Source organism: Alosa alosa, chromosome 6 (genome assembly GCF_017589495.1).
Source record: "Alosa alosa isolate M-15738 ecotype Scorff River chromosome 6, AALO_Geno_1.1, whole genome shotgun sequence".
NCBI classification, from domain to species: domain Eukaryota; kingdom Metazoa; phylum Chordata; class Actinopteri; order Clupeiformes; family Clupeidae; genus Alosa; species Alosa alosa.
Window position 1 is genome coordinate 30,958,499 of NC_063194.1, and position 25,415 is coordinate 30,983,913.

Sequence of the window (25,415 nt, forward strand, 5' to 3'; positions counted from 1 at the left end):
TGGAGGATACCGTGACCAGTGAAGTGTGCCGTGAGGTGAACTGTGTTGGAGACATAAACGCTAACTGGTCAGTCGAGGTCACTGGAGAATTTCCTTCAGCCATGACTGTGGTCCTCAGCCTTTCATGCACAGAGGAACACTGCTTTACCTCCCCATTCCTTTAAGGATAACCAGTATGCATAACGGTACCAGCTCATAGCAGGTCTGTGATGCCTTCACGGTCAGCTCATTCTGCACTCACTGATGTGTCTGTATTTTACTGACCCCTAGTGGTAGCATCTATACTCAACTAGTGTGAAACTGGTCACATTTAGATTTGAATTACAGGCCTGCTAACTGGGTTTCCTTTAGTCATCACAGGAGAACTTCTGCTTTAGTGAATATGGTTTAATATCATGATGTCTGAGTTTCAGCAGGCATGTAGACTTGAATGAGTAATACTGTAGTATAATATATTGTATCAAAGAGGCAATGTTTATTGCTTTGAAAATATACAATTCACAAGTATGACAAAACATGAACATTTATTATAAGATTATACAAATTATGAATTTTTATTTGGTCTAAAAGAAAAATAAATAAAATGGCTCTTATAGGCATAGATTTAGCAACTCATCACTGATAAGGAACAAAGAAACAGTAACAAGGCTGACTGTATTTCTATTCTTCACTATTCTAAACATACTCAGAAACTACACCAAACCCCTTTACCCTATAAATACATGAGGCGACGAACAGGAAAACTCTGGGGGGGGGAACTGTGACAAGACAAACGGTCTCTTATAGCAAACATGCATTTGCCCACCTACCCTTCTCCTCAGGGCTCCAAAAAGAAATGTGCATCAAGCGTGTACTCATCCTAGACCCATATTAGTTTGTTCTTTTCGTGTGTGTGTGTGTGTGTGTGTTGTGAGAGTTGCTAAACCAAAGTTAATTTCTCTGTAAATCTTAAAATCTCATGTATCTGCTCACCTTGACTGACTGTCAAAGTGCCATGGCCAGCAAGCTGTTTCTTTTTATCGACTAACACACCCACCCACATCATCCGCCACAAATGGCTTTTTTTTTTTTCTCTCCCTCTCTCCCCCGCTCTAAATATGCTTACTCATTCTACTGTGTGTGCAGTACCTCTTTCTCTCTCTCTCTGCTCCTGTCTGCGTGCCCTTGCACCATCCTACACACAAGATATAAAAACTCAAATTCCGCCACTCCCACACACTCACATTCACAGTCCCAGAGATAGTCACATTCACTCTCACAGTCAGTCAGTGCCAGAAATACTCACACTCATTCATTTGTTCACCCCCCACTGTCAAAATAACACAGATGCTGAGTGAAGTTGTGCTGTTCACTGGGTCACCAAAGTCTCTCCAACAATAATGATAAATTTGTCCTTCAACCACCCACAATCCTCTTTCCACTCTCTCTCTCCCACATTAACTCTATTTCTATTCCATTCTCTCACTCTGTTTCTCTCTGCCATTCACTCTTTCTTACTGTCCCCCTTTCATTCTCTCTCTCGCTCTCCCTCCCTCCTTCAAGCCAGCCCATCCATCTTTCATCCCTTCTTCAATGGTGTCCATCCAGTACGCTGCTCAGCACCAGAGGGACCTCCTTGTCCCCGGTCCCAAACAGCGGCATCACCCTCTCAGTGAAGCGCGGCGCGGTGAACGAGTACAGCTCGCTGCCGGACTTGGCGTTGTAGAAGATGACGTGGCCCTCCTCGCAGTCCAGGAAGACCCCGATGCGGCGCAGGCGCCCCGTCACCTTCACCTTGCCCAGCGGCGGCGGGGTCAGAGGGCGCAGGTGCGCGCCGCCCCACCAGAGGGCGTAGTAGCCGGCCGAGGGGCCCATGTCGAACAGGCCCTTCCTGTGGGCAGACTCCAGGGCCACACCCAGCTTCCAGTCCTTATTCTCACCCACGGTCACCTGGAGGTGGAACAGGGAGGAAGGGTTGTCAGGACGACTGCAGGAAAGAATAACCCCCCCACCCCATAATAATACAAAACGCAAATAGATTGCAACAATAAAAACTCAGAGCATATATCTGGGCAGTGACACATATGTAAACAATAAACAAATAAATAAATAAATGGTCCTACCAGACATGGGATCCATTTATTAGACCTCAGTCCAGAAAACATCCATAGACCCGATTAACTAATTCCAGAGCCATATAAAAGGTGGAGTTGCGACAACTCCATTGATGCTAATGTTCCATTTTTTCCCAACGATGGCAGCTAATGGAAGCCTCAAATAGTTCCCGGAAGTTAACAATTAATAATAGCAGCAGTGCAGTTACAGCAGTATAGACTGTTTGGTGAAGCTAAATGCTTGGTCGATGGACTGCTATGCCGCATGCTGGAGCAGCCTGGAATTGAGCAGATAGCACAAACAGTCATTCCAGCTGCATTGGTCCCAGAGCTCTTGTGTCAGCTGCATGGCGGTCCACTTGTAGGTCATCTGGCCTTCGAAAAGGTCCTGGCACGAGCACGCCGCATGTGCTTTTGGCCCAGCATGCACCGTGACATACGGAAGTGGTGTGAGGAGTGCTATGCATGCCAGAGGAGGAAGTCACCTGTTCCTAAGTACCAGGCACCTTTGATGAGCTCGCAGGCGGTAAGACCTTTCCAGCGGGTGGCTGCTGACATTTTAGAGCTGCCTGTGACATCTCGGGGAAACAGATATGTGCTGGCTGTAGAAGACTATTATACCAAATATGTCAACTTGTATGCCATACCTGACCAGACAGCAATGACAGTTGCCTCTTGTCTGTTTAGTGAGTATGTAATGGAACATGGGGTAATGGAGACATTGCATACAGATATGGGGAGGCAGTTTGAGTCTGAACTAGTCAAGAACATGCGTCAGCTACTGTGTAAAAAAGACTCGCACTACACCATACAACCCTCGCTCAGATGGCATGGTCGAAAGGCTGGATCGAACTTTAATTGACCAATTGGCGAAGACCCTTCTCTCCTGTGAAGGGGAGTGGGACTCTTTTCTGAAACAGGTTGCTTTTGCCTACAACACTAGTGTGCATGCCAGCACTGGATTCACCCCTTTCTACCTCACCCATGGCAGAGAAGCGAGGATCCCAGCTGATGTGCTCCTTGGTCCTCAGACAAGTTGGGGAAATACTTGCCCGGGGAGTTTTGCTGCCTCCCTCACGGCAGGTTTAGAAACGGCGTTCAAGAGAGCCACGGACAATCAGACTGTGGCACAAGAGCGTCAGAAAGCCCACTATGACGTTCACATGAGACACCGTCCGTATGAGGTCGGAGACCTTGTATGGCTACATGATCCTACAGAGAGCCGTCTCAAGTTGGCACCTCATTGGAAGGGGCCTTACAGAGTGTAGGATCATTATGACACCCTCCGAATGCATGCCAAGTTTTGTGAACTTTCGTTCATGGGGGGCCTTACAATAAAATAATTTATGTGTACATTTAGTGACCGTACACCAACAAGGATTCCCGGGACACTGAAAGACCGGGTACCACGAAACTTGGTGGGCATGTAACCCCACATGGATAGTATGGAACCATCGTTTTTCGTTTTGATCTGTAGCCCCCCCGCTGTACTGGACCCCCCGAAAGGAGGGTAGGGCAGACACAGTTTTCTGTGAATATCTTGAGAACCGTAGGGCCTAGGATGACCAATTTTTTCCGTATGTTTGCCTCCAGGGGTCATGTTAACCCATTCCATGTGCATAAACAGATACACACGCACACACATACATTCACATTATTCATACGTATGACACATACTCACACAGTAGACATATGTACGCATGCATGCACAAACACACATACGCAGGCAAACACACACGCGCGCGCACACACACACACAATTCAAGAATTTCTCAGAATCATGAACAGGCAAGATGGGGGTGGGGTTGTATAAAATGAATTTTACATGTGAAATCAATGAACTAATCATGTTTTGGTACTTGTTGTCTAGCAGATACCAGTGAGAATTGAGTGTGGATAATGCAATTTAGTGAGACAGTTAGAATCATATAGGCCTTTCAGCAAGATTTATTTTTGTCGAAAAAATGTGCTGGACTGGGCGGCGGTCATATTTTGTACCGCTCTGCGGTACATCTAGTTTATCAAGGACTATATCACGTTTTATATGTTATTATAATCACTCGCATCGCATTACCATGGAGTTACTGTGTAGGTAATTCTACGGTTAACTTAACATGCCCACCACTGGAGAGATGTTAGAAAACTTTTTTTTTAATTCTCCCAAGACGCTAGCTACTTAAGGTAGTTCGCTCATTATCTCAGATCAGTGAAGAGCTACCAGAGAAAACGTTGGGGAGAAAACTCAAACAAGTTAATGTTAGACTTAGACTAGCTGTGTTACAGTTTCTCGTTGCAAAATTAAAATCTCCATGCGCTTTTGTAGGCTAGGCCTAGATAGGCCTAGGCTACACTTATGGGGTGGGTGCTATTGCGTTTTCTAAAGAATCTCCCGTCTTGGTTTTGTACAGAAACTAATATTAAGTGACACATACGTAAAAGGGAGAAAAAAAGGTCACCTTCCGATATTTAGCAGGCTACGGTCTGGAGTTTAATTTAATATTGTTGTAATGGTAGGATAACTACACAGTTTACACAATAATTACACTGTGTTATAAATATTTTATATCAATGCATTTATTTTCTTTTTGTGGCTCTGTTTCTCATTGAACAGTAGCTTATTTAATGCATTCTAATCATGATTCTAATCCATTGTCACTTCCGGGAACTTTTTGAAGTTTACATGAACCACGTGACCTTAACGAATTTTGAACACCCATTGTCGCAACTCTACCTTTATATGGCTCTGACTAATACTATTCAGCAAAATCATTTTACTTCAGAAAACATCAGAAAATGGTTTGATGTATGTTGTAATGACGTAAAAAAAATTTTTACGTCATTACAACAAACATTTAAAAAATGAATAAAAATCCTTCTGACCTCCCAGTAGTGCCTTCCCGACTCGAAGCCCTCCTTGGCGAGCACGCAGGACCAGACGTCGAAGCGCTGGGTGCTGTTTCGGTAGAACTGCAGCTTTTCGCCACGCTTGACCTGCTTACGATCTTCGGACAGGATCAGGAAAGGGTACGCGGTCACCGGGTTCAGAGTCACGTCCTCTGGAGGAAGCAGGCAGAGACAGCAGCCAGGGTTACACACACACACACACACACAATCTCACTCACACATCATGAAGTTAAAGCTAACGGCTAAAGCTAAAGGTAGTGAGGCTAGGCTGTGGGTAAAAGAAAATACATTTTGAGGTTCTACTAAAAGATCCATTCTTCCAGAAAGAATAGTCAGGTAGAGAAAAGAAGTTAAACGCGGTAAAGTTAATAAAAATGAAAACATGTCAATAAAAAGGCTCTATAGACAATATAGACTCGAGACTGGTCAGAAGTGTTGTGGTCTCAAACTTACCCATATATCCTTTCACCTTCTTGTGTGCTGATGGAGAACAGAAAACCAAATAGATGTAAACATGTGGACATTCATTGAGCAAACATTTATAAGTGCCATATCTTTGCATGATAGTTAATTAAGTTCATTAGGACCTATTAAAGGAATAGATTCACATTTGACATTTCATCCCATGATGCGTGATGATCAAACAACCAAGCCTACCTGAGCCAGGCTTTATTCTGCGCATGTCTAGAAAGAAATATTGAGACACACTTTAGAAGATATACTGTACAGGGAAGCACGCCCAGATTAGTAGTGTGTGTGTGTGTGGGGGGGGGGGGGGGGGGGGGGGGATCTTACCTTTCAGTGACCAGTCTCTCCTTCCCATTGACCCCGTTGATCTGATGCTGATCATGCTCTCACTCTCTTGCAGCGTTGGGACTGCAACACACACACACACAGTTCAATAATGGATATGAAAATACAGCATCACAGTCGCATGGGCCTGGAGCCATTATCCTGCCTCTTTCAGCCTGTTCATTCCAATTGCACCATTCGGTCAAGAATGTTTCACAGGTACGGCTGTGGGGTGCGAGAGCGACACTGCAACGCATCCGGCCCAGAGCTGCGTGATCTCAGTGTCCAAGCTGATGTCAGCATCTCTCACCTGACCAGCTGAAGTCAGCATCTCTCACCTGACCAGCTGATGTCAGCATCCCTCACCTGACCAGCTGAAATCAAGTCAGACGGAGTGGGATGAAGGTGGAATTCATACAGAGACAGACAGACAGAGAGAGAGACATTACGCTCCCCTTATTATGTGGGTAGAGTGAAATGTGTGGGTGTGTGTGGGTGTGTGTGTGTGCGGGGGCGGGGGGTTTGGGACGGTGTGGGCAAGAGGCTCAGCAGCTACTCCCTCACACACACACACACACACACACACACCTGTTCACTTCCTCATCCCAAGCATAGGTGTTGATGCTAACCATAATTCCACACTCTGTGTCTATTGCCTTTGGCTGGGTGATAATTGAGTAAATAGGCGTAATCTGAACCTGCCCAACGTGGTGCTTCGCATGTCATTAACACTCCACCAGCCAGAAGACAGCAGCAGCGAAGCCATGTGACAGCAGCGCAGCTGGATCTGGGCCGGCTCTGGCCCGGGTTTAGCCCACATGAGCCAGCCGGGTCTGGGCAACACAGAGAGCAGCCGGTTCTGGGCCAGATGGGGCCCGTGCGGGAGCCAACTTCGCTCCAGTTGTGTCTGCAGTTGGGGCAGCCGTGGCCTACTGGTTAGCGCTTCGGACTTGTAACCGGAGGGTTTCCGGTTCGAACCCCGACCAGTGGGAGCTTAGCACCTAACCCCTCACTGCTCCCCGAGCTGCGTTGGGATTAGTGTGTGCTTCACCTCACTGTGTGTTCACTGTGTGCCGAGTGTGTTTCACTAATTCACGGATTGGGATAAATGCAGAGACCAAATTTCCTTCATGGGATCAAAAGAGTATATATACTATACTATACTACTGCTACCTGCCACCTGTTCACTGCCATCACAGTGTGAGAAACGTCTTCACAACATCAACATGAGTCATTCCAGGGCCTCGCCGATTAAAAGCCTTTCAGCGAGGCAACATATTGCTCCATCTACAAAGGGGACATGTAATTGGAGTTTGCAGGAGTCATCAGTTTGTTTAAAATGGATAATGACCGTATTCACAGGCCATGTGGACTAAAATGGATAATGACCATATAAACAGGCCATGTGGACTGTGATGAAGGCACGCACCGGGTTAAAATAAAAACACAAACAGACACAAGTGTGTGCTGTGTGGTAATTATAGGCCTGTGTGTTTAAAACTATCTGGGAATTCTGACGCATCAGCTATTCCTGTTACCATGGCACCCCACCACCACCGCTGTCAGTCACCACAACAACGTCCAATGCCAACGATACAACATATGAATTAGACATCATTTGATGCCTATAGACCAGGGGTAGGCAACCTGCGGCCCTTTAGTTCCTCTCTAGCGGCTCCCTGCCTTTCTATAAAAATGGAAGTTATAAAATATTTCTAGCAATTTCATATAGTAGGCGATTACATCTCTATCTTTATTGCCTGAGGCTAATAAAGATAGAGATGTCTAAACTAATTTCTTTTAAATGTTTCCGACATCTTTGCGGCCCCAGACCAGTTTGAATTGCAATTCTGCTTCTTGTTTGCTACCTCAATTGAAATGCAAGAATGCAGAATTGAATTGGAATTTAAAGGTAAACTTTGCAGTATTGGCAATTTCCTGAATGTTTTCACGGTTTTTTGCTTCTTTTTCGCTGGCTCCGTCATGACGAATGTCTGAGAAACTACTACCTGAGAAACGCTACCTTTTTCTAGCCGATGCCTGGCGTGTATGTGTATTTGAATGCAGTAAAGCAATTCGTTACACTCGTTATACTTCCTGACACTGAGGCCGTCGGCCCGCCGGCCCACAGTTGCAAAGGTGGTTTTTCCGCTCTCAGGCGCTAGGGGGAAGCGAGACGGCCACCATTAAACCCGAAAAAAGTCATATAACCATTCCAATGACTCTGAAGCTGTTAAATGAAGGTAAATTAAGCTAAAAAACTTGCATATTAAGCTAAAAAAACCTGCATAGTGTACCTTTAAGAGCCAGTTTCAATTTAATTCTGGAATTTTGCACAAGCCTGCCCCAGACAGATTTATTTTTACAAAAAATGGCCCTTTCAAGAGAAAAGGTTGCCGACCCCTGCTATAGACTACAGTTCTGGCCTTGAATAAATCCGGTTTGGTCAGGCTAAACAATATCTGATCCCAGAGTCTAGGATGGGCACTGGTCACCACAACAAGCACGAAGGCAACTCACCCGAGTGTCGGTAGCGCACCTCTCCCCCACGGATATCCTCCAGCCTCTCGTGGACGTCCCTGAGCGCGGTCTTGACGTCGTCCAGAGAGAAGCGCAGCTCCAGGTCCACCTCGGGTTCATCCCGTCGCTGATTCAGCTCAGCATCCAGGGGAGCGCTCACCTCCTCAAAGCTCTGCAGAGGCAGGCGCAACACATACACGCGCACACACACACACACACACACACAGGGTCTCAGCAACATGGTTCATTTTCATCTCTTTATCAGTCTGATCACCGAAAGTGCTTCATAAGCATGGTGTGTGTATCTCATCTGTAGACGCGACGACGCGTACCGCATCGCATCGCGCCGCGCTGCGTGCGTGTGTGTGTGTGTCACCTGTAGGAAGCCGGTGAGGTCATCAGAGGTGTTTGTGCACGTGTGTGTGTGTATTTGTGCGTGTGTGTGCGTGCTCCATCTGCAGGAAGCCGATGTGGTCATCAGTCAGAGGTGTTTGTGCGTGTGATATTAGCAGGAAGCCGATGTGGTCATCAGAGGTGCGTGCGTGCGTGTCGTCACCTGCAGGAAGCCCGTGTGGTCATCCAGAGAGGTGCGTGCGTGCGTGCGTGCGTGCGTCACCTGCAGGAAGCGATGTGGTCATCAGAGGTGCGTGTGCGTGCGTGCGTGCGTCACCTGCAGGAAGCCGATGTGGTCATCAGAGGTGCGTGCGTGCGTGCGTCACCTGCAGGAAGCGATGTGGTCATCAGAGGTGCGTGCGTGCGTGCGTCACCTGCAGGAAGCCGATGTGGTCATCAGAGGTGCGTGCGTGCGTGCGTCACCTGCAGGAAGCCTATTTGTGCGTGTGTGTGCGTGCTCCATCTGCAGGAAGCCGATGTGGTCATCAGAGGTGCGTGTGCGTGCGTGCGTCACCTGCAGGAAGCCATGTGGTCATCAGAGGTGCGTGTGCGTGCGTGCGTGTGCGTCACCTGCAGGAAGCCGATGTGGTCATCAGAGGTGCGTGCGTGCGTGCGTGCGTGCGTCACCTGCAGGAAGCCGATGTGGTCATCAGAGGTGGCCTGTTCCTCAAGTTTTGCCCTCACTTCCTGCATCCTGCTTAGCTCTGCCTCCTGCCGCGCCGCTATTTCCTCTGCCCGACCAGTCGCAGACATCTGCTTCTCCTGCATCCCACCTACGAGCTCCCGGCGAATCCGGTCCACCGAGCAGATCACCTCCCCCAGCAGGTGTTCCAGCTGAGCCTGCTCCGCCCTGGCATAGTTCTACAGGGGTCAAAGGTTACGGCCAACACCAGAGGTGTGAATAGTTTCAAGAACAAGATCGCAATCTGTATCGTCTTCCAACACACCACGCCTTTCACACTGACACACTTTTTTCAAGTCCAAAACTTGGAAAAAAAACAAAAGTTCAAAAGCAAAAGTTAAGTAGTGAGTAGCAAAATGTAGCGAGTGCTAAAAACATGCGAGCTGGAAATTGATAGTGTAGCTGTTACGATGTTTTGCTATGATACGTTATATTCTGACAATGTTACAGTCTGAACATGTTAGCCTAGCTTAGCATAATTCACTGGAAGTGAGTTGGACCAGTTAGCCTGGGCTATAGCTAAAAGAGAGCTATAAGCTAACTGGTCTGATCCACTTTCAGTGAATTATTTCCCAAAACGTTGCCACGTTCCTTTAACCAGCGTCCCTCCGGTCGGACATGATGTTCACCTTCACTGTGTGTATCCTCCCCCTCAAGTCCGCCAGGCTGAGACTCTTCCTCTCGATGCTGGTCTGAATGTCCAGTTCCGTCTTACTCAGCAGTTTCTGTGAGATGGTAGCAAAGAAGAACACACAAAACATACACACAGACGATCAGTATGATTGTATAAGAGTAGCATCTCATTTGTATACAAGTTCACAGTCTGTCAGAATGGGGACCCATCTCTCCTGTGCTCTGACACTCCACACCAGAGCTCTACAGTGTTTCTGAAAGTGTGGTCCACGAGCAGACGTGGTAAAATAATATATGTAAATGAGTAAGTTGTTTGCAGTATTGAACCAACTTGTATGCATATCCAAACAGTTAAGTAAGCTATGCCAGTTTAAATCATACGAATCCTCTGATGCAAGGTGCAAAGACAATAAGCAAGGTGGTTCAGTGAGTAGGCCTGTTGTGTAGGCCTATATATACTGTTAAAGTAGGTCTACTCTTTTTTTAGGTGGTCTGTGAGGTTTTTTTAATTATTATTGGTGGTATTATAAGTGGTCCTTGGTCTGAAAAAGTTTGAGAAACACTGATATAGAGGGCAGTGCGCTGAGCCATCTTCTCTCCTCCCTCTACACCCACAACTAGGGCTGTGCAATTAATCAAATTAATCGATTAATCGTGATTATGACTTCCAACAATTATGATTATTTTGCTACATTCAGTTTCATAACAATGCTTGCCTTTTGTCTTGAGTTGTTGATCTTTTTACATGTATGTTTTCCTGTTGAATTATATTTAAAATTCAATTAAATTATTTTTAAAATTCAATTCACCCTAAGGCCTCTTGGTGTGGTATTCCAGCTGCTCTGAGGCCAAGAAGGCGGCTCTTCAAAGAGTCATCAAAACAGCACAGAGATCCACCAAAACTCAGCTGCCTTCACTAGCTGCTTTAACAGAACTAGGTGCCTACGTCGGGTCACAAACACCATCAGGGACTCATCTGACCCGCGCCACCATCTCTTCAATCAGATTCTCTCTGAAAGGTGATATAGGTCTATTAAGGCCCACACTTTTAATTTCTGTTTTCATTAGGGCTGTCAATCGATTAAAAAAAATAATCTAATTAATTACATACTCTGTGATTAATTAATCTAAATTAATCGCATATGTAATTTTTGCTGTGAAAGTATTTTAAATATTTAAATTCAAATGAATCATTGAATAATCAGCATTAGTGACATTAAAGTTCAAAAATTTACTATATAATTTTCACTGTTCAAATAATTGCCATAATAATCCAGGATATGACCTAATATGCTGAGGAAATAAATTCAAAGTGCTTCAAATTCAAATAAATTCAAAATAAAGTGCTTCGGGAAGAAGTTTTTTTTTACATACAAGGCATTTCAGGCCACAGAAATAACCTAGGGGACACAATGAAAATAAATTAATACTCCCCTCAATATCAACACTTATTTCTTTGCATTGATGTGCGACTATAGAGTTGATGAACTCCGGTGATATGCAAATTCTTTGCTGCAGACATTGCAGAGGACTTTATTTTCAACACTTTATTTTTTATCAACACCATCAGGCAGTTTTTTAAAAGTAAATGTTCCAATCAATGATCCAAGCAGCACGTTTTCTTCTCTCCCCTTCATTTTACAGTCATTTTACTGACTAGAACGGCTCGGGGTCAAAGGTCATACAGAATCGATTAATCTGCACTAATTTTTTTTAATCAGTTATTTTTTCTCAAATTAATTAATCGAAATTAATCAGTTATTTTGACAGCCCTAGTTTTCATGTTTACATTCTATCTTTTTTTTTTTCTTTTGTTGTATTTCATGCTAATGCTTACAGTGCAGCACTCCCAGGTGGATTGTGTTATAGGTCGTTCTGTGTCATAAAAGTTGTTAATCTAGCATCTATGCAGTGCTGTCAGGTGGATTGTGTTATAGGTCGTGCTCTGTCATAAAAGTTGTTAATCTGGCATAAATAGTGCAGTGCTGTCAGGTGGATTGTGTTATACGTGCTGTGTAATACAATTTGTTAATCTAGAATCTATGCAGCGCTGTCAAGTGAATTGTGTTATAGGTCGTATTGTGTAATACAAGTTGTTAATCTAGCATCTACAGTATATTGCTGTTTTCATCATAAAAGCAATGGTGTTACTCATTGCAGGCCTATTCTTAAGGGTGAGCAGAGACGTCACAACACAAGTGATTTAATCCAGACGCTATTCAAGTGTGGGAGTTGAAAAAGTGTGTCGTCAACAGGGAGTGTTTTCTCAATGACTCAAGAAGTTAGCGAGAGCAGACTGTCACCTTTCCTCCAAATAAATTGGTGTCTGAGAACCATCCAAACCTCCAGGAACTAAACATATTCACATTGCTGCGTTAAACCAAAGTCCTTTAAGGCAAATCCCTCCACTCGGCGGCCATATACCAACGTTTTATGGGCACTCATCGGGCACAGTCTTTGGGTCGAACTGCGCGTGCGCAAGGCTTCACGACACCAATCTTGCTCCAGCGGCGAGATCACAACACATGATTGGCACGATGTATTCACATCACACCATATGATTGGCTCAATGTATTCACATGTCAACGTTTTGCCGAGGAAGGGGTGGGATATGTGTAGACAACGGCCATATTGGCGTTACAAACTAACCCCATGCATTTCTATGGAGTAGTTTTTGAGTGCTGTGTCTCCTCATTAGAAAGTCCAGGAACTAAACATATTCACATCGCTGCGTTAAAACATTGTGATTGACTAACACTGCTCCAGGGGAGGATGGGACGATGCAGATGATTAAATTGTTTAACATCTTGAGTTTAACATCTGAAATATGAACCGCACATTCCAAGAGGGTAAAATCCATTAGGGTAATCAAAAGCCCAACTATTTCCACAACACAACTTGGGTACATGGCAGAATTCATTCAATCACATGCCTCACATCCCAGATCACAGCCATCATCACAGGAATGTAGCTATTGTGGGTTTTTCAAAGCATTTAGAGTTATTGTTTAATTTGAGTCTGCTCTTCCATAAGAATAGTCTGTAGTGTGCAACACCACTGTCTTTTATGATGAAAACAGCACAACAGATGTCAGAATCACATAATCACACGCCTTATCACCTCCATCATCAACGCAGGAACCATGCAGACGGTGTAAACATGTGATCGGAACGCTCGGTCAGCTGATAACAGATAGACTCTGCAGCATACATGGCCCTCGCCTCATCTGATGTGGAAGTCAAAGGATCCGGGCTAAAACTGGATCTGTTTCGCAACTGTCTGCTACCAGGGTAGTATGTGGCGCGTGAGTATGGGAATGTTTCCTTCTCTTGTCATGAGAAGACTGCTCGTTGGGGAGGGACATTTTTATGTGAGTGTTTAAGCTAGCAGTCTCTCAGTGCTCAAGTCCTTATAAAGCAGCAGGGCTGTTGTGAAAGATCCTAACAGTTCCAAGAAGTCTGTATTTTATGGCTTGGTACTTCAGACCATAGAGAGCATTGCATCTACTCATAATCTCTGTACATCTATTCTAATTTCAAGGGGATGTTTTTTAATATTTGTAATGGTTTGAGGGTCAAACTAACTTTTCAAAGAGAAGTTTGATGAAATTGGGACACAAAACGTGTGAAACTGAGATCATTAGAAAGCATTTGAAAGCATTTTACAAGCATGTTTGACCCCATGACTGACCCCAGAGAAGAAATATTGCTTGTAACAGATTAGATTTTGAAGTTTTCAATATCTGTATAGTATGTAAACTGTGCCTATTCTTGTCCAAGACATTTCAGCTATTTCATTGGTTTACGCCCAAATTTAACTTTAGCCTTACGTCAGACGGAATCTCTACCAGAGTGGAAAACTACATAGTCAGAATCATAAGGAACGCCTGTGTGTGGGAAAATATTTACAGTATGCGAACGCCAAATTCCTCCGTTAACTGTGCAGTCATGCAACATACTCTACATAGCAGCCTTACCGGAACCTTCTGTGCCGTGATACGTATGGTCACCTGAGTAAAGACACATACACACATACACACACACCTCTTCCTTGTTCAAGGTGATTACAAAGACCTCTTTTGATCATCATCTCTACATGGTGCTGGGCTTTTCTCTCTCTCTCTCACACACACACACACACGCCCTTACCTTGTTCTCTCCCTCACACACACACACACACCTTGTTCTTGAATACAAAGAGGATCCTCTTATATCTCTCCATCTGACACATCCCAACTCATTTCATCATCTTTACATGGTGCTTAGCTTTCTACCACTCTCACACACACCCTACATACCACTTCATGGTTCAGTGCTCTTATTCCATCTCCCAAACACACACGTGTACACACACACACACACACACACACACACTTCGGGTGTTTGGCTGGAGTGAGAGTGTGAAGTCATAGTCCATGCACGCACGTTCAATTCTAAAAATGTCTGTCAGCTGACTCTTTTGCTATGTATAATCCTGGATTTATGTAAAAAAAACGAATAAAATGGAAAAGTTTCTTTAAAATATACAAGTAATTTACTGATTGCACTTGAAAACAAGACCAGTGTTTTAACCCCGTGGCATGGAAGGATTATGAGCCTGGGCCCCTGGGCACAGACATGAAAAGGGCCCCCCTGCCCACCTGAAAAAGGTAGTAGTTCAGCAATTCTAGGGGGATCCGGGGGCATGTCCCCCCGGAATAAACATTTGAAAAATAACCTCTTAAATGATGACTTCTGGCAAGTTTTATGGAAAGATTGAGACCATTGAAGGGCCCCATTCAGATATCAGGGGTGAATAACATACTGTAACCCATAGTATATGATTGAGGGCTCCATTCAGATATCAGGGGTGAATAACATACTGTAACCCATAGTATATGATTGAGGGGCCCCATTATCAGGGGTGAATAACATAACCCATAGTATATGATTGAGGGGCCCCATTCAGATATCAGGGGTGAATAACATACTGTAACCCATAGTATATGATTGAGGGGCCCCATTCAGATACATAGTATGCCCCATACATTGGGGCAGCAGTGGCCTACTGGTTAGTGCTTCGGACTTGTAACCGGAGGGTTGCCGGTTCGAACCCCGACCAGTAGGCACGGCTGAGGTTGAGCAAGGCACCTAACCCCTCACTGCTCCCCGAGCGCCGCTGTTGATGCAGGCAGCTCACTGCACCGGGATTAGTGTGTGCTTCACCTCACTGTGTGTACACTGTGTGCTGTGCACTGTGTGTGTTTCACTAATTCACGGATTGGGTTAAATGCAGAGAACAAATTTCCCTCACAGGATCAAAAAAGTATATATACTTATTTAGATATCAGGATACCGGGCACTAGAGATACAGTTTATAGAGATACAAAATGGTATTATTGCGATATGATTAAAATGTGCTGACTTTTTTTCTAAATCTACCACTGTCTAACCAATGATAGACAGTAATTGGCCTGTCCTTCATGCCCAGTAGCAACAAAACTAAAGGTCAACAGAACAGCACTAGTGTCATAAAAGTGGTGTGGCTCCTTTAAAGGGACACCAGGCAAGCCTGATGCTTTTTCTCTACGAAACTCCCCCTCGCTCGGTCTGAAGCTCTTTTCCTTTTCTTTGCGTCTTCTGTCAAGTTTTCGCTGCTTCTTCGCCGGCTCTGCCATTATACACACGTTTGCAACAATCGCTAGCGTTTCGTTAGCCTGCCTCTGTGCTGTGGATGCAGGATGTAAACTGATCCTGCTTCGGTCAGTGGGTACGATACACTGAACTTGCAAACGGGATATTCTTCCTACAGGCAGTAGGGGCGGGCGAAAGAGTCTTCATTTGCCCTGTAATGAGTCATTGAACCATATACCAACTTACGAAGATAAGTAATTAACACGAAAACGTTGCCTGGTGTCCCTTTAAGACACAATCCATTGTTGTGAGTTCTGGAGCCTTTTATCCATAATGCCCCAAATCTATGGAACACCCTGCCTCTGTACATCAAACAGGTGAGTTCAGTGAATATCTAAAAAAAAAAAAAGACCTGAAAACATACCTGTATAGTTAACTCATCCTATCTTGTAGACTACTTTTCAGATTATTCTACATTCGACTGCTGCCATTAGAGCTGCAGCCAGCCAGAAGCAGATATTAAGTCAGGTACTGCTCAAGGTTTCTTCCTGGAATATGAGTTTTTCCTTGCCACAGTTGCCATACTGTATGGCGTGCTTGTAGGGGTTTAAGGGTTAAACGCTTAGAGTCCACATCAACGGGGCCTAAGCATTTGTTAGCCTAAGCATTTGTTAGCCTAAGCATTTGTTAGCCTAAGCATTTGTTAGCCTAAGCACTTGTTAGCCTAAGCACTTGTTAGCCTAAGCACTTGTTAGCCTAAGCACTTGTTAGCCTATATATATATATACCAAATTGGCCATTCCTTCCACCGGCCCTGCACACACACAACCTCTGGCCCCAGCGCATGCACACACACACACACACACACACACACACACACCCCCCAGCGCGTGCATGCACACACACACACCTGTTTGATGACCCTCTCGGTCTGCACGGACACGGTATTGTGTGTGCGGTGCGTCTCCAGCACGCAGATGGAGCAGATGCAGGCCTGGTCAGTGCGGCAGTAGACGTCCAGCAGCCGGCCGTGCGTGGGGCACATTCGGCCGCGCATGGCCTCGCCGGGGTCGTGCAGCTGGTGGCTGTGGTAGAACGACGTCTCGTGGTGCGGCCGAACGTGCTCCTGGCAGTACGACGCCATGCAAGTCATGCAGGTGCTGACCGCCCGCTGCTTCCGGCCTGAGCACACGTCGCACAGGACCGCCTTCCCCTTCGCCACGTCCAGGTCCTCTGGGATCGTCTCGGCCCCGAAGGCGCCGGCTTTGGAGCGGGGTTTGGGCACGGGCATCATTGCCAGGCTGGCCGGGCCAGTGGCCATGTCCTCGGCGTCGTACTGGGCCACCTTGTAGTGGTTGGTGATGGCGGCCAGCACGCGGTTGATGCTGAGCTTCGGCCGCTCGTCGAAGACGCGCTTGCAGAGCGGGCACGTGCACACCTCGATGGAGGCCCAGTAGCCGCCGATGCAGCCCTGGCAGAAGTTGTGCCCGCAGGGCGTGGTGACCGGGTCGCACAGCAGGTCCAGGCAGATGGAGCAAGTCACCTCGCCCTCCGAGAGGACGTCGGCCGACAGCGCCACCTGAGCCATCTTCAGCACCGGGGACAGTGTGGGAACAGCCTGGAACAGAAGCACAAAGTAAACACGTTACACAAGGGAGGACAGACACGCAGTGACCAGTCTGCTGCATAGAAAAGAGAAGATTAGTAGGTCCCTAAAGCATACATACCAGTATGTGTAACTATGTATAGTATAAGTATGTATATATACTCTTTTGATCCCGTGAGGGAAATTTGGTCTCTGCATTTATCCCAATCCGTGAATTAGTGAAACACACTCAGCACACAGTGAACACACAGTGAGGTGAAGCACACACTAATCCCGGCGCAGTGAGCTGCCTGCATCAACAGCGGCAGTGAGGGGAGCAGTGAGGGTTAGGTGCCTTGCTACGGTTACGAAGTGCTAACCAGTAGGCCACGGCTGACCCCTGTATACAGGTTTTGAGCAACATGCCATCCAGGCAATGTCTTTTCCAGGGAAGACCTTAAGACTTTTATTATTGACCAGTACCAGGGGCGTCGGACTGGGGATAAAACCACTACTGATTATAGGGGCCCAAGGGGAGAGAGGGCCCTTGAAAAGTCTGGAATATATTTTATTTTACCTGGGAACATGGGGGCCCATCAGGACTGCCTATGCAGGGGCCCAGGATCTTGTGCTACGCCCCTGACCAGTACTGTTACCCAGTAGTGATTCTCTCTTGCACTGATGAGCCATTTTTGGTCAATCAGACTAAGAGCCATTGCTATTTTTTTATTTCTTTTTTTCCCCATGCGGTAAGGTTCAATGCCCCACCCCCTGTTCTTTTAAGAACCCTTTCAGGCTAGGCTAGGTTAGCCTTCATTGTCTCCCTTGGACATTATAGAGAGAGAGAGCACAGGTGTCCCAGGTGCTTAATTATTGCACAAATCCTAAAGACTGGAAAATGTCACATCTTGGAAACAAACTGGGCAAGAATGGCTGTGCTAGTCTTCTAAAATCTGGATCTTGATCCAGCTGGTGAGATCCTTAGGATTGTAAGCATATCTCTCCCCTTAAACACTTCCAAAACTTCTGAGCACAGCTCAATTCTCTGCCTGTTCCTGAACACAACTACTGCAGTTGTTCAACATTGACAGACAGAAAAGATTCAGTGCTCTGGTGTTAAGAGGCAAAGTTCATAATTAGCTCATAATCATGGAATCCTCCAAGTATCCTCATATTCACATTTGGATGTAATGATGACTTTTTAATGTCACATCTCCCTGCACTTCTTGGGTATTTAGCTCTGGAAATGCTTAATGATGATGTATTTCCTCCAGTTCTAAGCCGAGGCGATGCTGTAAAAACGGTGTTAATTAAACAGGATAATCAGGCCATCTGTCCATGTTCCTCTTCCCTATTTTTACTAAGCCACAGCCAACACAACACTACTGTCTGAGCAGCACAACAGCACCAACTTGAATCGGTGTTGATATAAGCCTGAAAGAATCCATTAGTCATGTTCACGAAGCCTAAAGAAACACACCCCAATAACAGAGAAAAACAACATCTACAAGGGATTTACTTGACAATGCTATTATATAAAACCAAAAAGCACTCAAAAGGTGTCATTATATACATAGTATGGAATAATATGTATGCATAATGTTGTATTTATATAATATATGCATAAATATTAAGAGAAAGTTATGTATATAAGGATAATATTATATTTATTTGATATGTGACATACACACATTTCATTTGCTTGACTCGCTGATAGGGAAACCCTCCATGCTGCAAAGACTCCACATTCAGATGAAAGGCCCAACCTCCTCAAGAGAAGGACAAGGACCACTGGACCGAAGTGCATTCCTATTGCAGACGTTCCTACTTGGAGGAATATGGGTAACTTCCAGATAAGGCCAAATGCAACATCAACACATTACTGTACACACACAGCACTGCAAGCACACAGGGCAAATCAAAGCCAACAGACAGAATGAAAAGCTTGCACATTAGCCCAACCCTGAGACAACCTGCTGAACAGCTCTGATCAGTGCAATGAGCCATGAGACACATCCAGCACGAACACAGTACCACATCAGTGACGACTTAAACATGCATTTGATCATATATGCAGCCCAGTTTCTCATTTTGTTTGTTTCCATGAGTGTTTCGGAGAAGTGCAACTACACAGGTGTATCGAGATCAGAGAGCCACTTGCTCTCTCTTACCTGTATAGATGAAGTTTTCTGCCAAGGGTTTCCAAGAACACTCACAATCTATCACCAAAAAATTAAACACTATCTGTGTACAGCACTTCTGCAGAATTCAGACTCAAAGAGGAGGTGGCCTAAAGTGTGCTAGCATGCTAGTTTGAGTCCTTAGCTGAACTAGGCCCACATGGCTGGGCAGTGGCAGTTCCTGGGTTCCCCCCACCCACACGCCACTAGGAGGCTATCACACCTGGGAACAATCACCAATCAGTGACCAAGGAACCAAAAGATCAAAGAAGGAAACACCCAGGAACCTGACTGATAGAAAATTCACCTGCGCACATCCAAGGAGATCTGTGCAACAAAACAACCTGCAGACATGTGAGAACTATAAATTCTAAGAATTTACAGATGGGATTCTCTCTGTTGTAAAAATTATTACTGTCACTATTGCATCTATCAGTAAACCTTTTGGAGCCCCCTACCAGACATAAAGCTCATTAGATAAACACACCGTGATAGTTGTATGCTACAACATGATCGGACACAAAAGAAATGTCATTCACCATGGCCATTTCTGTGCAGTGCAGGAGGAAGAAATCTTCCATGACGAAATACCAGTTTCACTTCAGTGGCAATTAAATAAATCTAGTCCATGCAAAGGCCAGGAATAAATAAATACCAAACAAACATGCCACTTAACAAGTAATAAATAAAACTGACTCTCAGAGCTACATCATGCCAAAGAGGATACCATTACTGCATGTCAAAACAGTAGCTCTGAATGAATCCGATTTTCAACCTGTGGTATCAGGCATGTATAATCAAATGTCTCTTAGATGGGTCTGTAATTGACAAGGGCTTAGCCTACCCAAGTAAACTTTAAAACAAAAACAACATATTTAAGGCATGCCATTTGTTTTTATCTGTTCAAGCATGTTGTTGGTCCGGTCTGAACAAGTCAGGGTCCAACCACATTCTGCCACACACATGGAGTGTTGTCTGTTCTGTGAAGGTATGTGTGCTTTCCTTTTAAAAAAAAAAAGGAGTGCTTGTTGTTCAAAGAACTCAAGTACCAGTAAACACTATGCCCATATGGAAAATGACTCACTCAAGAAGCAAAGATAATCCCTAATCAGCTCTTCTCTCTCACCCCTATTCACAAACAATTACTCACACAACAGCAGTCTTTCCTCACAAACTCTCCACTGATATTTGGGTCAAGGATTTACGGTACACACTTTTATATGCTCCTCTGGAAATGGCCTATGGGAGAGCATGTGTGTATACCTCTAATGCTGTACGCCTCAACAGTCTGCAGATGCTCATGCCAAGTGAGCACAGTCAACATTTTCATGATGAATTATATCTGTCTATAATGTCTGTAATGGTCTGTGAATAATCCAACTAAAATGGTAGAAGAAAGTACAATGATCTGCTGATATCCTGGCTTTGTTGCTATACTTTTACAATAGGAGAATGCCTCTTCACCATTGCATTTAGTAAGCAATGCTTTGTGTTGTTCATTTGCTACTAACTACTTATTTGCTGCTTATTTTCTCGTGGGGTTTATCTTAGACTCCGGTGTATGGCTTAGAAAGTATGATGGATGGGTTTGAGAGCGCCCACACAGGCACAGGTGCTGGATGTGCACATCACGAGAGAATGTCCACACATTAGGATTATTCTTTCAGGATTGCTTGATGCAATACCCTCAGCACTAACTCTGGGATGGATATTGGTCAGATCGGATGTAATGTCCATTGCACTCGGAGGCATTATGACTGTTTTGGCTCTGGGAACTTCTCTCTAGAAGAGAAGAGCCCGTGCAGTAATCCATCCCTGACTGTACGCATAAAACTAGATCCCCTCCTCAGCAAAGCACTCATCTGCACACACTTGCTTGTCACATTCAAGACCAAAATGGATGACGGATACTAACTTAAATGGGAGATATGTTGTGGGAGCATACACACAGTATATTGGTTCTGTAATAAAGGCAATTGAGTATGTCGCTTGTCAGCTTGCATTCAGCATTTCTACACTGAAATCTCCCATAAAGATCTTCTCTCTCCACACCACTTCCTCAACACAGTGCACTGTAGCGGCTTTAAAATACAGGCAGCAGGCTTTTATGTGAGAGACATAATGGCCGCCATAAAAAAGGCCCATCACTCAGCAGAAGCTTGTGCCATCCATCCTGTGCGTTCCGTCCACTGAGACCGGTGCTGTGCAGCTGCCAAGACAGCTGCCCCAGGCTGGACCCCTGCAGCACAGCAGCACAGAGCTCAGGAACTGATGGCTGGTTTGTGGTCGGATCAGGTTCCTCAGCAGTTCATCATTGCTCCACTGAGAGTGCTTTAGGAGAAGTAATAGGCATGATGTATCTGCACCACCATGACTGTACTTACACACGCACCTGAAACTGCAGACTTGGTCGAGCGAGGAAAGGGTTTGTATAGAGAGCCTGAAGATCCTATTTCTGAGTATGTTACGCCATGAAATGCAAAACTTCTTGAATTTCCCCTGGGGATCAATAAAGTATCTATCTATCTATCTATCTATCTATCTATCTATCTAAAACATTAACATTGTTGTCTACTACGCAGCACTGTGAACTTGTAAGCTTTTAGCAGCTGAATATCTCCCATCTTTGTCTACCTTCCAGCCTGTGTTAGTGATGTAAACCCATGTTTCATAGATAACAATTTCCTTTGGGCCGGATCCACATAAAAGCCTTTAGATCCCCCTGTAGCGGACATACGGTATCTGACTGAGGGCCAGATCTGCACCTAATAGAGGTTTCAGCTCTGCTAGCAATACTGTTTTATCACCGGTTTACAGATTTGTCCCAGGTCCAATTTCCGCAACTTAACCGGAAGTCAGGAGATGCATTTAAAATACAAAACACTGATTTGTTTTTATATGCATTTGTCCAATCACGCTTCGCATGGACATTTCCATTTGAGCTGGTAAGCCTGCTTACACTGACTGACTACAGTAGATCGATATATCTTCATCGGTTTCCATGCTTTGATCAAATTCCTCAACTTCGATGACAAATAGTTCAACTCTCATAACGTATCATAACGCCTTTCCCCCACATGCGGGGTTTGTGTGGAGAGTCTCTTTTAAATGTCAAACATGTCAAGTGAAGCAGCTTCTGGGGTAAATCTCCTTTCGTAATCCTCTGTCTGCAGGGCAACCCTGACTGCTCTGGTCTAGATAACAAAGAGACATTCCTCTGCTCTCTGCCTCTGCCAAGACAAATTTTTAAGGACAAACGAGATACATGTTTGTGTAAGGGAGCATTGCAAAATCATATCTAAGATGTGATCGTGTGTGACACGTTTTGTGTGTCACTGTTGTCTATTGCCTTCAGTCAATGTTGTTTGTCTTTTTGTGTATTGTAGGCCTATTTTTGGTTTGAAGAGATGACAATCTCAATGTTATTTTCTCCCTGGTTAAATAAAGGTTCAAATTATAATCCAAAAATCTTGTTTGACTGGAACAGATTACAGGCCATATGTATTGAGCCGTGGATCTGCCCAAGGTTTCTTCCTTGGTAAGGGAGTTTTTCCTTGCCCCTGTTGCTCTTGGGTGCTCCTTGTTGGTGCCCCCAATCCCAATCCTCCCCCACCTTTCTTATGCAGCCCTTGCCACTTATTCTACTAAACCCCTCTTCTACTGCACTTTTTTACCCCCATAAATGCACAAATAGGCTGACACCAGACATAATTTCACTGCATTTCTTACTTCCAGTAACTATATGCATGTGACAATAAACTTCCTTGTATCCTTGTATTGTGGCCCATGCGTGTGGCACACCCTTCATGGTTTTACGGATGTTGGTTTTCTTCCTTTTGTGTACACAGTTGTTAGTAAAGTCAACCGGTGGACGGCAGACATCCCTTTTCAATGCCCAGTAGGTCTGTCAAACACAAACTAGAATGGCCATCAACCCAGAGGTGTACCCCTTGATAACAGATTTTGTGACCTTATCCAAAAAAAGTGAAAAAAGTCTCACTTTCCACATCCCTTTACAAAGAGGTGCATAATTGCATAAATCCATTTGCTAAATATGTCTTTAGCATGTCATCATTGCTGTAATTCTCCTCAGCTCAGGCAGTGGCCCAGTGTTTTCCTCCTGGTGTTGCTGCTCTTGGGATGTTATGCTTGCAATGAGCACTACATGCAAAGTCCTTATCTGATTCAGCCATGTGCATATGGCAAAGTAATGTGCTAAAGTAATACACTCTACAACAAGACACACTTCACTTTCAATGTCCATATTGTAACCATGAAATATTCCAGTCTACTTGCTGTAAAATGTTTTACTCATTGAACATTTAGAAGAAATACTGTGGCTCGATCCTTCTGACTACAGAAGCCACCATTGGGCACAGACACACCATTGGGACATTTTGGCTCAAGGCTTTAGCACTGAGCGCTTTAGTTGCACTCTTCATATAAAATGCACCATATAAATAAAAGGCTTTTTACTTTACTCAGTGACCTCTACAAGGTAGCAGGAACAAATGGTAGATCATTTGCCACAGTTTAAATCACATACCACTAACTCTGCACTACTAAATGTATTAGTTTAGCACCACTTCTGTCAGGAGGGCTATCAGAAGTTGGTATGGGATTATAGAAATCTACTTCTGCCATCATGTTTAGCCAGAAAGTATTGAATATTCCTCTACTCCAGTGCCACATTATTCTGTATTATACATTATTTTCCAACAGAAAAAACAGCCCAAACACACTCCATACCTCTTGATGTTGTGAGTCCTGCTCAGCTTCCAATCCTTGGCTATAGTGCACTGTTCTCTGAAGAGCTGGTTCACCCTGTCTTTCTACCTCCTTCTGAGGTGTCTTGCGCTCTCGATAGCTTAAAATACTGTGAAGTGAGCTATCCTGTTCCACTGGTTTGCATGCATGCAAATGCCACTGTGAGTGTGTGTGTGAGAGGGAGAGAGAGAGAACTGAGCTAGGGTGTGTGTGTGTGAGAGAGAGAGAGAGAGAGAGAGAGAGAGAACAGAGCTAGGGTGTGTGAGTGAGAGACCAGGTATGGCCACTGCTGGAAAGCTGTCTGGTGAGTTTGTAACATGACACGTTTTTTCCATTTGTATGCTTGTTTGTGTTTGTGAAGGTGCAAAGTTAGTCAGGAACTAAACGTCTCCCACTTGTTCCCAATGTTGTGATTTTCCAGCATAGGCCAGACAGGTGTGGAAACCAGGCCCCTAACGTCAGATGCTGACCGCTGACCGTCTGCCTGGCACACCTGTAGACCGGCAGCACCAGTCATGATGCTCAGGTCTCCCAAGATGTTAAAGAAAGCACCAATAACAGCAACAAGCGAATGGCCATTATCTTGCTTATTTTACCAACGTCTCCCTACCTGCCCACTTATCTGATGTACTTTTTAAACACCAGCATCCCACTCACTGAGATTAATCATCCTCGTCACTGGTGATGATGGCACAGCTGGAGCGTGGCTTTAGCCTGAGGCCTACACGCAGATGGTGCTATACAGTCGGGATCCAGACATGTTGCTGCCTTTAGTAAAAGAGGAAACTCGACAGGTTGAGGGATCATAGCTGTCCTCCACTCGCCGACTGAGTAACGAACGCTGTGGTGAATCTTGGCATCTGCTGCCGCCAAGGCAACCGCACGCTGCCGTCACAGCCGACGTGACGGACTGGCAGCGAGTGGGACTGCCGGTGGAGAGGAGATTCATTTGAGGCTCCAGTACAGGAAGGCTCTGACAGGAGGAGGCGACTGAGAGCCCGATGAGCCAGACGGTTGCCTGATTCACAGGGCTAAATGAGGAAACCGCCCAACCGCAGGAGCAGAGCAGCGCAGGCTAGGCAAATAAACATGTTTATGTTCAAATCCGACTTAGTGGCAGCTGCGTTTGAGCCCTTCAGTATGAGGAAATGTTCACCCTTGTCATCTCAAAACAATACAATTCTAGAGTAACTTGGGGTTTGCTAATACTAAATTACATAGATGTAGGTTACCATGCACAGACTCTCATATTTA

At 45.0% G+C, this 25,415-nt stretch overlaps 1 protein-coding gene and 1 long non-coding RNA gene across 8 annotated transcripts; one reads left to right on the forward strand and one right to left on the reverse strand.

The window, feature by feature from the left end:
- Window positions 1-453: 453 nt before the first annotated feature.
- LOC125296631 (E3 ubiquitin-protein ligase TRIM39) lies at window positions 454-24,223 on the reverse strand. Of its 6 annotated transcripts, none has more exons than XM_048246649.1 (11): window positions 19,386-19,535; window positions 18,902-19,038; window positions 16,540-17,247; window positions 10,014-10,109; window positions 9,273-9,563; window positions 8,310-8,481; window positions 5,793-5,873; window positions 5,655-5,681; window positions 5,451-5,477; window positions 4,974-5,149; window positions 454-1,929 (listed from the first exon to the last, which is right to left on the reverse strand). In XM_048246649.1, the coding sequence occupies exons 2-11, from the start codon at window positions 19,019-19,021 to the stop codon at window positions 1,570-1,572; spliced, it is 2,058 nt and encodes a 685-aa protein (XP_048102606.1). In that variant the 5' UTR covers window positions 19,022-19,038; window positions 19,386-19,535; the 3' UTR covers window positions 454-1,569. The 6 variants fall into 6 exon arrangements, with proteins under 6 accessions (XP_048102606.1, XP_048102607.1, XP_048102609.1 ...); XM_048246650.1 differs by having other exon boundaries at window positions 18,902-19,041; XM_048246652.1 differs by lacking the exons at window positions 18,902-19,038; window positions 19,386-19,535 and adding an exon at window positions 24,144-24,223 and having other exon boundaries at window positions 9,330-9,563.
- On the forward strand, window positions 12,798-25,415 carry LOC125296633. 2 transcript variants are annotated; one of them, XR_007193817.1, is made up of 4 exons: window positions 12,798-13,321; window positions 18,932-19,056; window positions 20,303-20,382; window positions 24,583-25,415. It is a non-coding gene; the product is annotated as an uncharacterized LOC125296633 (long non-coding RNA). The 2 variants fall into 2 exon arrangements; XR_007193818.1 differs by lacking the exons at window positions 12,798-13,321; window positions 18,932-19,056 and adding an exon at window positions 19,663-19,748.

Bases quoted from the DNA above. Each gene is read 5' to 3' on its own strand.
- LOC125296631 (XM_048246649.1), bottom strand. From the start codon at position 19,021: ATGCACTTCGGTCCAGTGGTCCTTGTCCTTCTCTTGAGGAGGTTGGGC. The intron at 9,564-10,013 runs GTGAACATCATG...TGACCCCTGTAG, and splicing joins GGAGGATACACACAGTGAAG to AACTATGCCAGGGCGGAGCA. The intron at 1,930-4,973 runs GTCAGAAGGATT...TTCCACCTCCAG, and splicing joins CGGGAAGGCACTACTGGGAG to GTGACCGTGGGTGAGAATAA.